This window comes from Gymnogyps californianus, chromosome 2 (genome assembly GCF_018139145.2).
Source record: "Gymnogyps californianus isolate 813 chromosome 2, ASM1813914v2, whole genome shotgun sequence".
NCBI classification, from domain to species: Eukaryota; Metazoa; Chordata; class Aves; order Accipitriformes; family Cathartidae; genus Gymnogyps; species Gymnogyps californianus.
Window position 1 is genome coordinate 85,196,725 of NC_059472.1, and position 13,926 is coordinate 85,210,650.

At 36.2% G+C, this 13,926-nt stretch overlaps 1 protein-coding gene across 2 annotated transcripts in view; it reads right to left on the bottom strand.

The window, feature by feature from the left end:
* The window catches only part of CDH12 (cadherin 12), a 160,121-nt gene extending 147,188 nt beyond the window's left edge, over nucleotides 1–12,933 (bottom strand). For both annotated transcript variants that reach the window (XM_050890728.1, XM_050890727.1), the window contains exon 1: nucleotides 12,703–12,933. In XM_050890728.1, the coding sequence (XP_050746685.1) occupies nucleotides 12,703–12,933 (231 nt within the window). The remainder of the gene's footprint in view (nucleotides 1–12,702) is intronic.
* Nucleotides 12,934–13,926: the final 993 nt, after the last annotated feature.

The window sequence follows — 13,926 nt, forward strand, 5'->3', positions numbered from 1 at the left end:
TGATAATTACTCTGACAAGTAATTCAGTCTTTCCTGCACTTCAATTCCCTACTTACGGAAGAGAGTTAATACTTTCTTGCCTCACAGAGCCACTGCAAGGATAATCATTGCAATGATCAGATGCTTTAGTGATGATGCCCATAAAAGCACCTCTCTGAATCACAGTACTTTATAGAGATGCTAATAAGTGTAGAGGACAGAACAATTCATTTTTTCTAGGATCAATCACAATTTCTTAAAAAAAAAAAAGTTCCTCCAAAACAAAAGAATAGGTTACACATTCATTTATGTTTTAATTGTCAATATATCTAATTTTACTACCCTGGGTAATAAAATTATGCTATAGTTGCTACCAGGCTCATCTGGCAGAATTTTACACTCAGCTTGCCAAAGAAGGAATGATGTAGTAAGTGCAATTCAGAACCAGGCCTTGCAATAGCTTTCAGACATGGCAAATTAAGCATTGCAATGAACGTGTCAAAATGGTAAATAAAGTAAAACAGTCTTGTTTGTATCCCACACGAAAAAAGAACTTCTAAGTTCTATGTTTTGCTACACAAAAAAAGACAAAATTATTGTTTCTAACATAGATAAAAAGTGTTATTGCCCTTTAACTTTTTTATAATACCAAATTAGTCTATCAGCATAGAAATTACTCAAAAGAAGTAAATACTGTACTTTTTTAAAATGCCACAGTAACACATACCTTTACTGAAAAGAAATTCGCAGTAAAACCGGTCAGTGTTTCAAGTTTTCAGCATCTTTATTACAGTTCTTAAACTGCATAAATGCTGTCTGCCAGAATTCATTAGGCTTACGCGGGAATGTCCCGATTCCGCAAACACCCATTGATTTTTTTCTTGGACACTACTACTGGCATCAATTAGGATTAAACTAGAAGCAGTTACCTGCTGTTGGGTTTATACAGCTGGATTTGACAAGTAGGAGCTATTAACTGGCTTATATGATAGTGCTGAAAAAGTGCTCTCAGATTCTAGAAGATATACATTGCACTAATAACTTCAATGATTTTTTTTCTTGGCTTGCTCTTTGACAGTTCATGCTTCAGTTCTCACAATAAGAAAAAACATATTGTTAGAGCAATTACACTGTCCTGCACCACTTTTTAAACTGTAATCCTTAATTCATATAAGCCATAATACATAAATGTCTATAAGCTGATGGTTTTTGACACAATAACTCTTGTTAACTATCCAAATCTGTATTTTGACACCCTGAAGAAAATGTCTTTGGTTCCTGAGTTATGAAACACTAAAAAACTGTACTCTCTTCAACAGAGTAATTCTACATCAACACCAAGATACGAGGAAAAAAAAAGACTCATAATCAGCTGTGATCAACACCTTACTCGGACGTTACTGCTGAAAAGCAACGACACCAGAAAAATTTGAATAGAACAACCTCTGCTGAATGGCATAGTGCCATCGCCATGGACTATGGTTTACTCAGTCACCTGGAGTCAGAGAGAGAATCACACAGGCAGCATGGAAAACTGAGTGTGCAGGCTGCAGCAGAAGCTCAGTCCCTCGGCTAACAGGACAATAAGTATAGCTGCAGCCATGCGTAGCGCAGGTGTTCAGCACTTAGGCCAACTTCAGAATTAAGGGATCCTCTGAGGGACTTGCAGGGGCCTGAGCAGGCTCAGCTCTTTTTAAGGAAGATCCTCTGCCAGTTACATGGACTAGAAAACTCAAGAAACAGTTAGTATGAAATAGTAGGTAACATGAGATCTTGAAAGGCATGAATATTTGCAACAATATCACAAATCTCTTGCTAACTGGATGTTTTTCTCAACATTACATTCTCAACATACTGACCTGCACTACTGTCTTAAATCTTTTGAATCTAATATTATTACTAACATAGCCGCATTCACTAAACAATTAGTACATTGCTACATGACGTACTGCAGGTGTTTGCATTTTACATATAAGGAGTAACGTCTACATTTTCACTAGGAGAAATAATATTTAAGGAAATATATTTTTCTATTTAGAACTGAATTGTTCCTTGATCATATTCTTGCCCATCAAACTGTCCAAACAACTTTCAAAAAAGTTAAATGAGCCACTTTTGGGGACAAGACCAATATAAACACTTCTCATTATTTTCTCCTAGGTGGAGGAGAATGTCTGTTACTGTCAATGGTCCCCACAGAAGAATGGTGTGCTGCGCTGTGTGCAAGTGGCCTCCAACCCAGAACTCTGTCTCTGGCAAAGGCCAAAAGTGGGTACCCGGAGAAAAGCATAAGGTTAGTGAAAGCACAGTTCACGGCATAATTTCCAAGCCTCCAGTAATTTGTGGAGACATTGGTAGTGACTCTGTAATTAGCTTTCAGCAGATTGATTTTTCATTAACTTCTTCACTCTCTTCTCACACACCTGAAAAATTTATATATCCACAGCACCCTGTGGCATGGAGCTACCTATATTGGATTTATACATTTTGTGAAGAATCACTTCCTTATCTTTGCTCTGAATACGCCTCCTGTTGGCTTCTTTTGACGCCCCCCATCTTGCGTTGGTGAAGGAGGGATTCCTTCCCCTTTAGCCTTACCACTCTGTTCTAGATATTATGGAGACTTATCATGTCTCCTTCTCTTTGTCTCTTTTCCAGGCTAAGGAAACCCATCTTACTCAGTCATTCCTCAATGAGGAGTCAGTCCAAAGGTACTGATTGCATTTGTATCCTTCTCTGTACCTTTCCCAGTTCTTTGGGACACATGTCGTCTTTGAGACCAGAGATAAATAATTCACACAGTGTGGAAGATACAGGCTCACCACAAATTTAGATACAAAGCTGTATTAATGACATTTATTTTCTTCTGCCACTGCTAAGAATTTTTAACATCCCATTTGCTTTTTTGGCACTCACTGCACACTGAGCAAATGCGCATACAGCTATTATAAAACAAGATCTCATTTGAGAGAGATTGTGGTTTCCTCAGAGCACAACATTTTACTAATGAAGTTAGAATTATTCCCCTCCTCCCCAAGTATGTACCTTTTATATCAAATTTCATCTCTCATTTTAATCCTGTTTCATAAGGTCCTTTTCCCATTTTTCCCGTTCAGTCTTTGTCTTTACTAATTCGAATAGCTTAATATGAACAGCAAGCACTGTCACCTCGATATTCACACACTTTCCCAGATGATTTATGATCATGTTAAACAACATAGGCCCCACCCTAAACCCTTACTGATACTGAATATAGCACAATAGTGTCCAGGATGAAACACAGTAATATTTTTTTCAGTGATCAGTTAAGTATTTTCATGGCACTAGGAGTGACTAATCTATCTGTTACTGAAAAACTACTTTTTTAGCAAGCAGTAGCAAGGTCGTAATGGCACTAGTTCAACAGTATCAATAATAACTCTAGCTTACATTTTCAGGGACTGACAGTTAAATACAGCGTACACAAGGAAATAATCTCTGTAATTAAAGCTGGTGCTAGAAAACAGGAGTTTTTTCCAAGCTTGGCTTTGTTCTCTACACACACTTTTTTCTCGTGTTGTAAATACCAGAACAACTACTGCACACAGCTGTTTAGACAAAACCCATTGTAATTCTGAAGCATTTTTTACTATTTAAGCTAACACTGCCATGGTTCAATCCATAACATTTTGGCTACCATCACTGGAGCCAATAATTTCAGAATACAGTGAAGTACAGGTATGTGAACCTAGAGGATGAAAAATGTCATCGTTTAACCAGCTGATGGAAAATGTTAGTGCAGTGAGAGATCACCTTGCATAGTGTGATGTCATGTATGGGGTATCCTTTGTAATCCCGCTTTCCTGCTGCAGTGACAGGAGTTCCGCCAGTTCTAAAAGGACCAGGATCTCAACTGCCTCCGTTACTGTCTGTCTACACCTTTATTGCTACAATTTCTGAATTTGTATAAAAGTGCTCTCTCCTGCCATCTTACTTCTTGAGTATTTCTCTAAATCTTACTCCATCTATTCTATTTTAACCTGGTTTTCTCATACCCTTTTTATATTTTGTAGTGCAGCAAGAATCAACAGGGTGGGGTTTTTTTCTTACATGTATTTATGAAATAAAATCTTCTCCAGAAGAAAATGAAATTTAAGCTAGTAACTAATAATTAAAACTATATTACGTTTACTTTCAGCCTGTGTCAATTTTCTTCACATTATCATGTCTTTTAGCCTTTCTCCTCCTTTTTTCACCTTCCATGAGATATCAGACCCTGGGCTGCGTGGGGGAGGGAAACGCCATCCAGCAGTGTCGACTTAAGCACCTTTCTCCTTAGTAATCCTCTCTTGCCTATATAGCACTATAACATATATATCACTGCCATGCAGTGGTCATAGAACACATGCTTCTGGTACCACACAGTGAACTAAATCAAGGAATTTATCAGAGTGTAAAAATAATCCTGGAAAGAAAAGGGCAATTTTCAACCAGATTGTTTTTATGCTTGAGATCATCTTCTGCCCTTAGAAACAGTATAACCTCTGGTTTGTAAATGACTCTACAACATTATTGGATTATTTGGGATTTTATAATCCATATTTAGACTGAGTAACTGTTCAGGAACAAGTGGCAACAGAGAAAGAACTATGCAACAGTGTTCCTATAACAAAAATATTTTCCACTACTGGGACATCTGAATAATATTGGTTTATTTTTATATAATATTATTTCCTCAGTTTTAGTCTTGTCACATTCCACTTTTCTTTGTTAGGACCTTTTTTGACTTTTCATTCATGTTGAGTTTTTTGCAGTTTTTTTTCCAGGTGGAGAAAATGTAATCTAATCTGTTTTACATATAAATTATTATGTAGCAAATACAAGGATCATTTAGGAAAGCAGTTCGTTTCATTAGACTTCCACCAACACATGTGGAGAATGTAAGCAAGCTTTTGGGTACACAAGGTCTATTTCAAATCAGAAGAGAAGCTGTGGAGTTCAAAGTTAACTATAAGCTGGGTTTGTTGCTCAGAATTTAATTGGATATGTAACAGACCCTCTGTAAGGAGTAAAGCAATTGTAGCTTTTGCAGCAGAGTGGATGTCAGATACAAGGAGACAGAAAGAACTATTAGGGGATGGTTATCTCCAGAGGGAGAAGAAAGACAGGTCATTTGCAGCCTGTGGGACATGGAGGTGGGTGAGGGAGAGGGAAATGGTACGTACCATAAAACCAATACCTGCTCCGAGTCCATTGCTTTCTGTATCAGGAAAGAGTTACAAATTGTGGTTTTATATATATACTTCAGAAGCACAGGGGGTTTTGCACCGTAGGATGTCTGCTGTGAAAAGACTCTCAGGGACCAGACTCGTAAACGATGTTAGATGTAACTGCAGCACCTGACAAGACTGCCAATACCAATCATCTTCATTTCTGTTTATGACTTACATACAAGGATATTAACTGCAGTGGCTGAAAATGGAATGATCTTCGAACTCTTTAGCTTCTCCTATAGGTTGGTGCTGGACATCTGATTGGAAATTTTTCTTTCTTTTTCTTGAAGAGCATGCTTAATTAATAATTGATTGGTTCTTGCTGAGAAAATGCTTTTGTTTCAGGATATTTAGCATTTTAATTAAAAAAATAATTTAAGTTTGAACTTTGTTAATAACTTTTATTTTATACTCATACATTGTTTTTTAATTTCAGTGGTGATTTTTCATGCTATGTTTTCATAAAATGTAAATAATTCTGTGTATTTTATTAAAGCAACGAATTTAAATGATGTAAATATTCACATTTTAACATCTATTTTTTTAATTTTAAGTGGAATTATGAAACAAATTTTATAAATTTAGATTTCTGGAACCTGCTGTTCTATTTTTTTTTTTGCAAATAGTGTTTTGATACAAAATCAGCATCCCTCCAAAATGAGCAAAAGAAACAAAAAAGTCCATATTTTGAAAAAAAAACAACCTGTCTCATAGATATGAAATCCTGAGCTTTAAACTAGTCTCCTATCATTTAGCAATTCTTTCATTAATATTTCTATAATTTGGCTTTTCCTACTGAGAATTTATATTTTTGTAGCATGTTTGAGTGAGGTATTATACTATCCCCTTGCTTTTTAACACCTCACGTTACAGCAATTGTAACTTGTATTCCATTTCTGAACCTCCTTGTTACTTTGGTTTACACATTGTTACCCAGATACAGGAATGGCTACAGGTATTTAGTATTTTTCCACATTTTGCTGTCTGAGAATTCTATTTAATTTCTTACCTGGCATTCTGATGCTCTTCCAGAAAGGAGATCTCGTGATCTCAACTAGTTTCTCCTTCAGTTAAATTGTAATTGATGATCTAATGTTTCACTAGTTATAAATTCAGTCTTGAGTTGCTGACATACATATTACATGCCTGTGTCTGATCTGAGTATTGGAAACACTATGTCCAAGGCTGCCAGGTGAGTCAGCAATTCTCAGCCAAACTCCAGATTTAGATAAACAAATATAAAATCTTCAGATTCACTTGGATTAAAAGAGGAGACTATGTTTTGGTTTGTTCATCCGCCCCAAGTCCTTCAAAACATTTTATACATCTTTTTTTAAACTATCCTTTCACGTATTTCCTGGTTCAAATGAACTTCCTGTCCAGATGAAGCCATTTATACAAAAAGATTCCAAATAAAACTACAATAGATAAAAGGCTTTTCCTTAGCAGTTTAATTTCTACAAGCTCATTTGTATTTCTCTATCCGCGTTGATAACATAAACTTCAGACACATGCTAGCACCATTAGCACCATCCACTCAGCTGTGTTCAGAGCTCTTGTGAGAGCCGGTGGCTTCACGCTAACAGGACCATCTCTGCAGGCTTTCAGTCTCCTACACTGATCACTAAATTCTCAGGCAATGCAGCCTGCTGAGTTTTAGAGTTTTAACTATTTCAATTTGTGACCTCCTTAGCAGTCCAGAACAATGACCACAACCTTTTACATTCCCTAAAATGTGTGTTACAGCTCAAGAAGTTGATTCTTCCTTTTTATTTTGATCTCTCTCTGTCCTGAACTCACTTTTTCTCCTCTCTCATGCAATCAATGAAAACATAGTTCTCATTTTTGTTTCATCTCCAAATATCTCATGTAATTTTCATGAATGCAAGGACTACAGGCAAAAGGTGTTGCTACTATCAGTATTTTGCTTCTAATTTTCCCGCTGTAAGCTACCTAAGTAAATAAATAAGTGAAGCCACTAGATCAATAAGAAACGTTCTGTTGTAAGTTGCTTATCTCTACCACACGTGACAACAAAACTAGGTCTTTATACACCTTGTAAAAATATAAGCTTGCAAAAGTAAACATTAAATGCAAGCCTGACTTGCTCATGGGTGTTTTGTGTTTCCATGGTTCCACTTCCTTCTCACACTTTCACGTGCAGCTGTCAAAATTGCTTTGTGTCTCACATACTTTATGCAACACACAGGATGCAAAGCTTTTAAAGTCATCACTTTTTTTTTTACCAGCCAGACATAAGTGAGAGAGACAAAAGTCTCAGCTCAACACAGCAAGATAAGAAGTCCAGAGTTCTGCCCCCAGTTCTGATTCCTCTTACACTTTTTTTACTATTTCATTCCTTCTCATCATTTTCCTTATCTGTAATAAATTGTGACAATGCTTTTACTCGAAAATGTGCACAGTATAAACTCAGTCAGTCAGTTCAGTAAGCCAGGCTAACGTGATCATGCCTGATCATGCTTTAAATTATTGTCTAAGGACCACTAAGGTCCAACAAGAATTTCACTGTGATGTCTGCAGACAGGTGGCTACATGAATTCCTGTGGGTTAAAGATGTCCTGAATAAGCTCATTCTTATAAATACTATTTGGAAGATCTTTCATATTAAAATAATCCAGAAATAAGTAACTGTGATGTCCTGCATCATGGCGGTCAATTAACACATTACTAGCAGTGGTCTCTGAAACAACCCTCATCTCCTTGAAAATGGCACTGTGCAAATGTCTAATGGAAATGATATACAGGTCTCTCTCTAATATTGTTGCTTCAGTTGTGGGCCTAGAATCTGATAAGCCGGTAAAAATCCTTATGACAGCTTTAAATGAAATATTATTGTTACCCTCTTCGCAGAAATCTAGTAGAAATATAATTTCTCAAAAAAATCAGATTAATCAGGGTACAGTTATGAACAGAGACTTAAGCTTTTTTTTTCCTTCGAAGGGCAGCAGCTTTCAAATGCACTGCATGTATTTCTTTTCCTTTAATTTTATTTTTTCTTTCAAGTTAACTCAGTGCTTGTGAATAACACCAAAATGATAGCCACAGCACTGTAAATTTGTTTGTCTGAGAACAGATTCTGCACAAGCAGTGCAAAATTTCCTTCACAGACTGCTCTGTCATGCAGACACTCATCCAAGAGGGAAAATAACTGTAAAATCTGAGTGTGCATTCAGAAGGAGGTGTTGATTTAAGTCTGATGGAAAGTGGAAAATATTAATTTCATTATATTAAAAACTATCCACTATAAAATGCATAAATGAATTCTATGCTCGTATTTCAGACGCAGAGGATAAATTATTAGGTTTCAGAAAAGCACTCTGTTCTGGTCACAGATATAGAATTCTGCTTCCTCCAAAACAGCACTGTTTCTGCCTTGATATATGGAGAAACCTCTGAAGATGATGAGGCTTTCTAAGGACTGAGTCAGATGAAAAATACCATATTGTTACGTGCACCCTGTACTTCCATCGGGCAGTCGTGACTATTACATTTTTCAGCTGGTGGGTATCATAGCAAAAAAATATCTGTCATAGTTTGTATGTGAGCATGTATAATGTAACGGAGGTTTAAAGAACAAATAATAGCAAAACATACAGGTTATTCATTAGAAAGATAATATCTAGCAAGCTAAGAATATTTAGTTCTTTGCACACTGGAAAACAGAAGAGAAATGGCCGTTACCTCGAAGAGGACTTTGCAATCTTTTCTTATGCACCCAGTCCGTGTTCAGTACAAGTCGCCACATGCCTGTCTCTGCAAGCTTGAGGACAACCAGCAAAAATCCTTACTAAAAGTAACTGTGCATGTGTACAACACAAGAAGGACGTAATGCATTTACACACTAGGAACGCAAAGACACACATATGTAAATGGAAGCATGCTACATGTGTAACAACTAAAAACTGTTGTTAGTATTATCTTGATAATGAAGAACCTGTACTGTTCTCATCTATTTTGTTCTCTTGAACTTTCATTTTATTATGCTGCCTTTGCATGTCACTATTGAAACACAACAATAAAGAAAAGTTACAGTGAGATTTATAATGTTCTGGTAGGGTTGCACCCCCTTGAGCTATCCCTGCATAAGGGCAATTAAAACTGCTACCTTGTTAGTGGTTATAAACTGTGTTGGGACATGGCCATGCTTGAGGATCTGATACTCTGATGATTTCTGTCACCATTCAGTGAGGACTGAGCTTTGCACAAAAAAAAGAATCATGAACTTTTTTATCTTAATCCACACATGTGCTGTTTTGCCTGGCCTTCTGGAGCTTCACAGTACCAGAAAAACATATAAAGCACAGCAAAGTACATGAGCAATCTTAATTTTACAGCAAGCCTTCCAGCATCCCTTCAATTTTCATGGGTCACATGGCAACACCATACTCCAATTTTGCTTTTTAGCTTGGGTCTGCTTACATAGATCTCCACTAAAGGGGTCTATCTTTTGTTTGGTAATCCGGTGGATTTTTATGGCTCTTCCATATTATGCAAGCAGAGGATTTCCAAACTTTGATTTAATATTCAGGTTAAACGCTTTTAATGTGTCAACATGAAGCACTATTTCAAGATCTCTAACTGTGAGCTAGACTAATCCCCATCAGTTTTTAAACTATATTTTGATTTGCAACCTGACACTTCTTGAGATAGTCTTCTAAAAACAGACATAAAAGTAATTAAGTGCGTTGGCCGATAACAGCTGACATGATTGCTGTAAATCTGTGTTCTCTTACAGGTGGCTTCCAAAATTAACTGGTTACCCCTAACTGTTTAGAGACTTTGTCAACTGATTTAATAGACACATTAAACTCCTATTTATAAATTACCGTGATATTATTAGTGCAGCAGTTCTATAATAAGTAATATAAACGCCAATGCATATGTCACGGTATTGTGTCATGGCTGGAAGAAGATAAAAAACCTGTGATTTCAGGTCACATTAAATATCCTGCACTTTATCATATACTTAATATCACTTCAAAATATAGCACAGCAGTATTATAAAAAGAATTACTTTGAAAATATATGATTTCTGAATAAAGCTAAATTATGGTAAATATAAACCAAATTTATTTCTGCACTCAATCAAGAACTCAACTGAATTTCATAGCTTAAAAATTTTCTGTGATTTTTAAAAATTACATAAGATCTAAAGATATTGATTAGCCACTGTTGAGTGTATTTGAGTATGTTGACAATGGTTTGAATTTATATTAAACATGGCTTTCACTATCTGGATTTAAAAGCATGATTTCTCTAAAGAACTTCTCCCATTCACTGCTCTACCTTCTTTGAGAGCTTTGTGGAAAATAAGAGGAAAACACTAACATCTCCATCTTGGATTTTGTTTGGGGTTTTTTTTTGTCTTTTTAAAGAGATTAGGCAAAGAAGACTTATCCAAACACTGGCAGGTTCTTTTTTCAGGTATATGGAAGCAAATAGTTAATATAGATAAAATAAGTTGTAATAAACATCTAAAGGATGCTTAGCAGGTAATAAACATTGTTGAAAAAAATTATCATCTGGAATGAACTGCATTATTGTGGAAGCAGATTTTTTGACTTAATATCACTGATGTACTAATTAAACATCCTAATTTATTTTTTCTTTAACCACCAAGATCCTTCTGTATTTTATTTTATTTATTAGGTAACAGTGGTATATGACACATATGAAACATCATTATTGCGTGTGCTACACTGCAATTAGATTTTTCCTCATTTTTGAAAAGTGTCTTTTCCGCAACTTGTAACAGTTCAAAAAAGTCTTATGAGTTAAAACCTTGCCAGGTAAATCTGTAACGTGATGTTACTCTTGAGGAAAATACCCCATTAGTTCTAAAGGTGCTTAACAGCTGAAATTCAAAGGTATTGATCATAGTCAATTTTGTGCAAAATTAATATTATTTTGGCAGCTTAGAACTGACCCTAAATGACTACCCAGACTATCTTACATAAAGAAATAAAGACTAATGAAATACACTGGTGCAGCAATAACATCTCTGTCTTCTGAGGTAAAAAGCACAGCAATCACATTGCTTGTGCTACAGCATCAAATGTGACTAGAGTCCTCGTTTGCATCTTTAGCGAGTGGCCAGAACAAAGATATATGTTAGAGAAAGTGTAATTTGTATCAACCAGGCGTCACAAAGATGCAATTTTTCATTACGTGATCCCCCTCTCTTCAGGCTGTAAAACAAACTCATTATATTATCTTTGTGATATAAACATACTGCTTTGTAAATTGTTTTGACTAATATGTTTTAGTGCTTAACACTAATGCCTACATGTGTAATATCCAAGTACATTTTTGGCCGGTTTGTCAAATCATCTAGTGAACCACATGTAGTCTTTTGCTGTTTTATTTATACATCCTCTACTAAGAACAGTTTCCTGGAAGGGCAGGAGGAAAAATTAATTTTCTGTGAATTTTATTTATATTTAGAAAAAAAACCCACATACCCAGCTTCTACATTAAGAAAAGTTAAAACATGGTATCAAAGTAAAAACTGAAGCATGATGCCTCATTTTTATAGTAGGTGAATTTGAACCTCACTATCTAGGGAAGTGGCATTTGGGGACCCAGGAAATGAATCCCTGACCTCTTATTTTCATTGAGTAAGGGCCTTTACTTAAACTGAAAAGTATACATAGCGTCCAATTATATATTGTCTTGCTACTTTTTTCAGGTCTCGTTTTCAGCTTTCCTTTCTGAAAACTCTATTATCTAAATTCACCTCCCACGCCCCTTGAACAGCTGGCTATCAAATTACTTATGCTTATTACAGAAACAGTGGTCATATAATGAGAGACAGAATAGCATAAATTCTCTGCATGTGTTAGTGTGCATGTCTGCACACAGAGTATAAAAGCTATAATGCAAGAGTTTGAATTATGAAGCAATAAAACCTATTAGAAATACTTGAAAACAGTCTGAACAATCAGAAATAAAAGCAAATGATACTGAGGCATAAGATAACAGAGCAAAAAGAAGGTGTCTTCATTAGCTGAAAGCTGACTTGGAGTAACTATACCAATCACAGAAACGACTGCATTCTGGGCTAGAGATTTCTGGTTTAAATCTTATCTCTGATATCAGACTGACATTCGTTGCTAAAAATCAAGTATGCTATTACAGTAGATTCAATTAAAGTTAGTTGTGCACCACAAATTTATCTCAGAACTCCCATTTTTTTTTGTTTTATTCCAGAATCAAGGATAAGGAAATAAGACAAACATACAAAGGTAGAAAGTAAATGTTATAAACTTGTGTACTAAAAATAATAATATCTATAGTGGCTATGTGAGAGGCTGAATGGTGAAGGGGATGAACAGAGGGAACTACTGTCACTTGAAGAAGATTTGCCCCACCAGAAACAGGTACATATTTATAGCACATTTGACTATTTGTCTGTGTCATTTCAACTTTTAAAGAAAGAGTAAAAAATTACCTTTCCCACATACTGAGGTTCGGAACCCATGTACTCCTCCAGCACAAAAAATTGATTCCACACCCAGCCTCGTTTGACTCGCTGGGCAGATGACCTCCTCCCTGGCACTGGGACAACATTTTCCCTTGGCTCTGCTTCTAAAGTCTGCTGTGGTTGTGGATGCAGTGGTGTTAGGAGACCTCCATCAAACAGGACCCAGAGAAGCAGGGATAAGCAGTTCCTTGTAAGCATTGGCAATGGCTTCCCTACAGCAAGTAATAAAAACTCCAGCACTTAATGCAGAGCAGAGGAATCCAGGTTTGAGGTGTCTGTGGCCTCCACCACTTAGCTTCTGATTTTATTGCAGAAATGCTAATGCAGGCATTAATTCTTCTGATGACAAGGTTTTTGCCGCATTAAATTCCATCTAGAGGGACCTATAAAAGAGATTTACATGGCAACATCAAATTACATAAAATTACATTGAAGCGTTCATCAAAATTCTCACACCTAGTTAGTTTCTAGAGACAGAGAAAAAGATTAGGAATCACAGTTTTAAAAGAGATTGCTATTTTGATTGTAGCACTGAGCTGCTCTAGAACATTGTACAGTTATTACAGGAATAGCTCATTCTTGCTCTGCTTAGCATTACCTTTGTGTCTTGATTATCAGTTATCAGACAAAACTGTTACCCATCAGTGAAGTAAAAAATATTTACTCTGGATTTACACAGAAAATATTGGAGAAGAGAGGACCCGCTCTTCCAGCCTACTGTGTCCAGAGCAGGAATGCTTTGCTTGTTGTCTTTGCCAGAAGCATTCCCTTCTGTCTGTGGGTGGACTTGGACAAAGTTTATACCGAACCTTGGACTCTGGAAGATAGATTTGTATGAATTCCATAGAAAGTAAAAAATCGGAAATAGTGCCCATATAGCTAAATACCACAAAGCTGCCAATACACAATATGAAGTCTATGACTGGCATTCTCTTCTCACGGCAAGCCTTGTATCAAAATGATAGCTGTGTTGTTCTTCAAGACTACTGTAAACTACATTAAAAAATGCAGTCCTGATATATGGAGAAAATGGTAGAACTGCAGTCGGAGTAGAAAATGAAACAACACAAAAGCCAGTAAGATACGACAGTGATACTCATTTATACTGACAAATGCCAGGTACCTAGATTAAAAATAAATCAGTGCTAACCAACTACAGGCCTGAGACAGAGCTATCACATCAAGGTGACA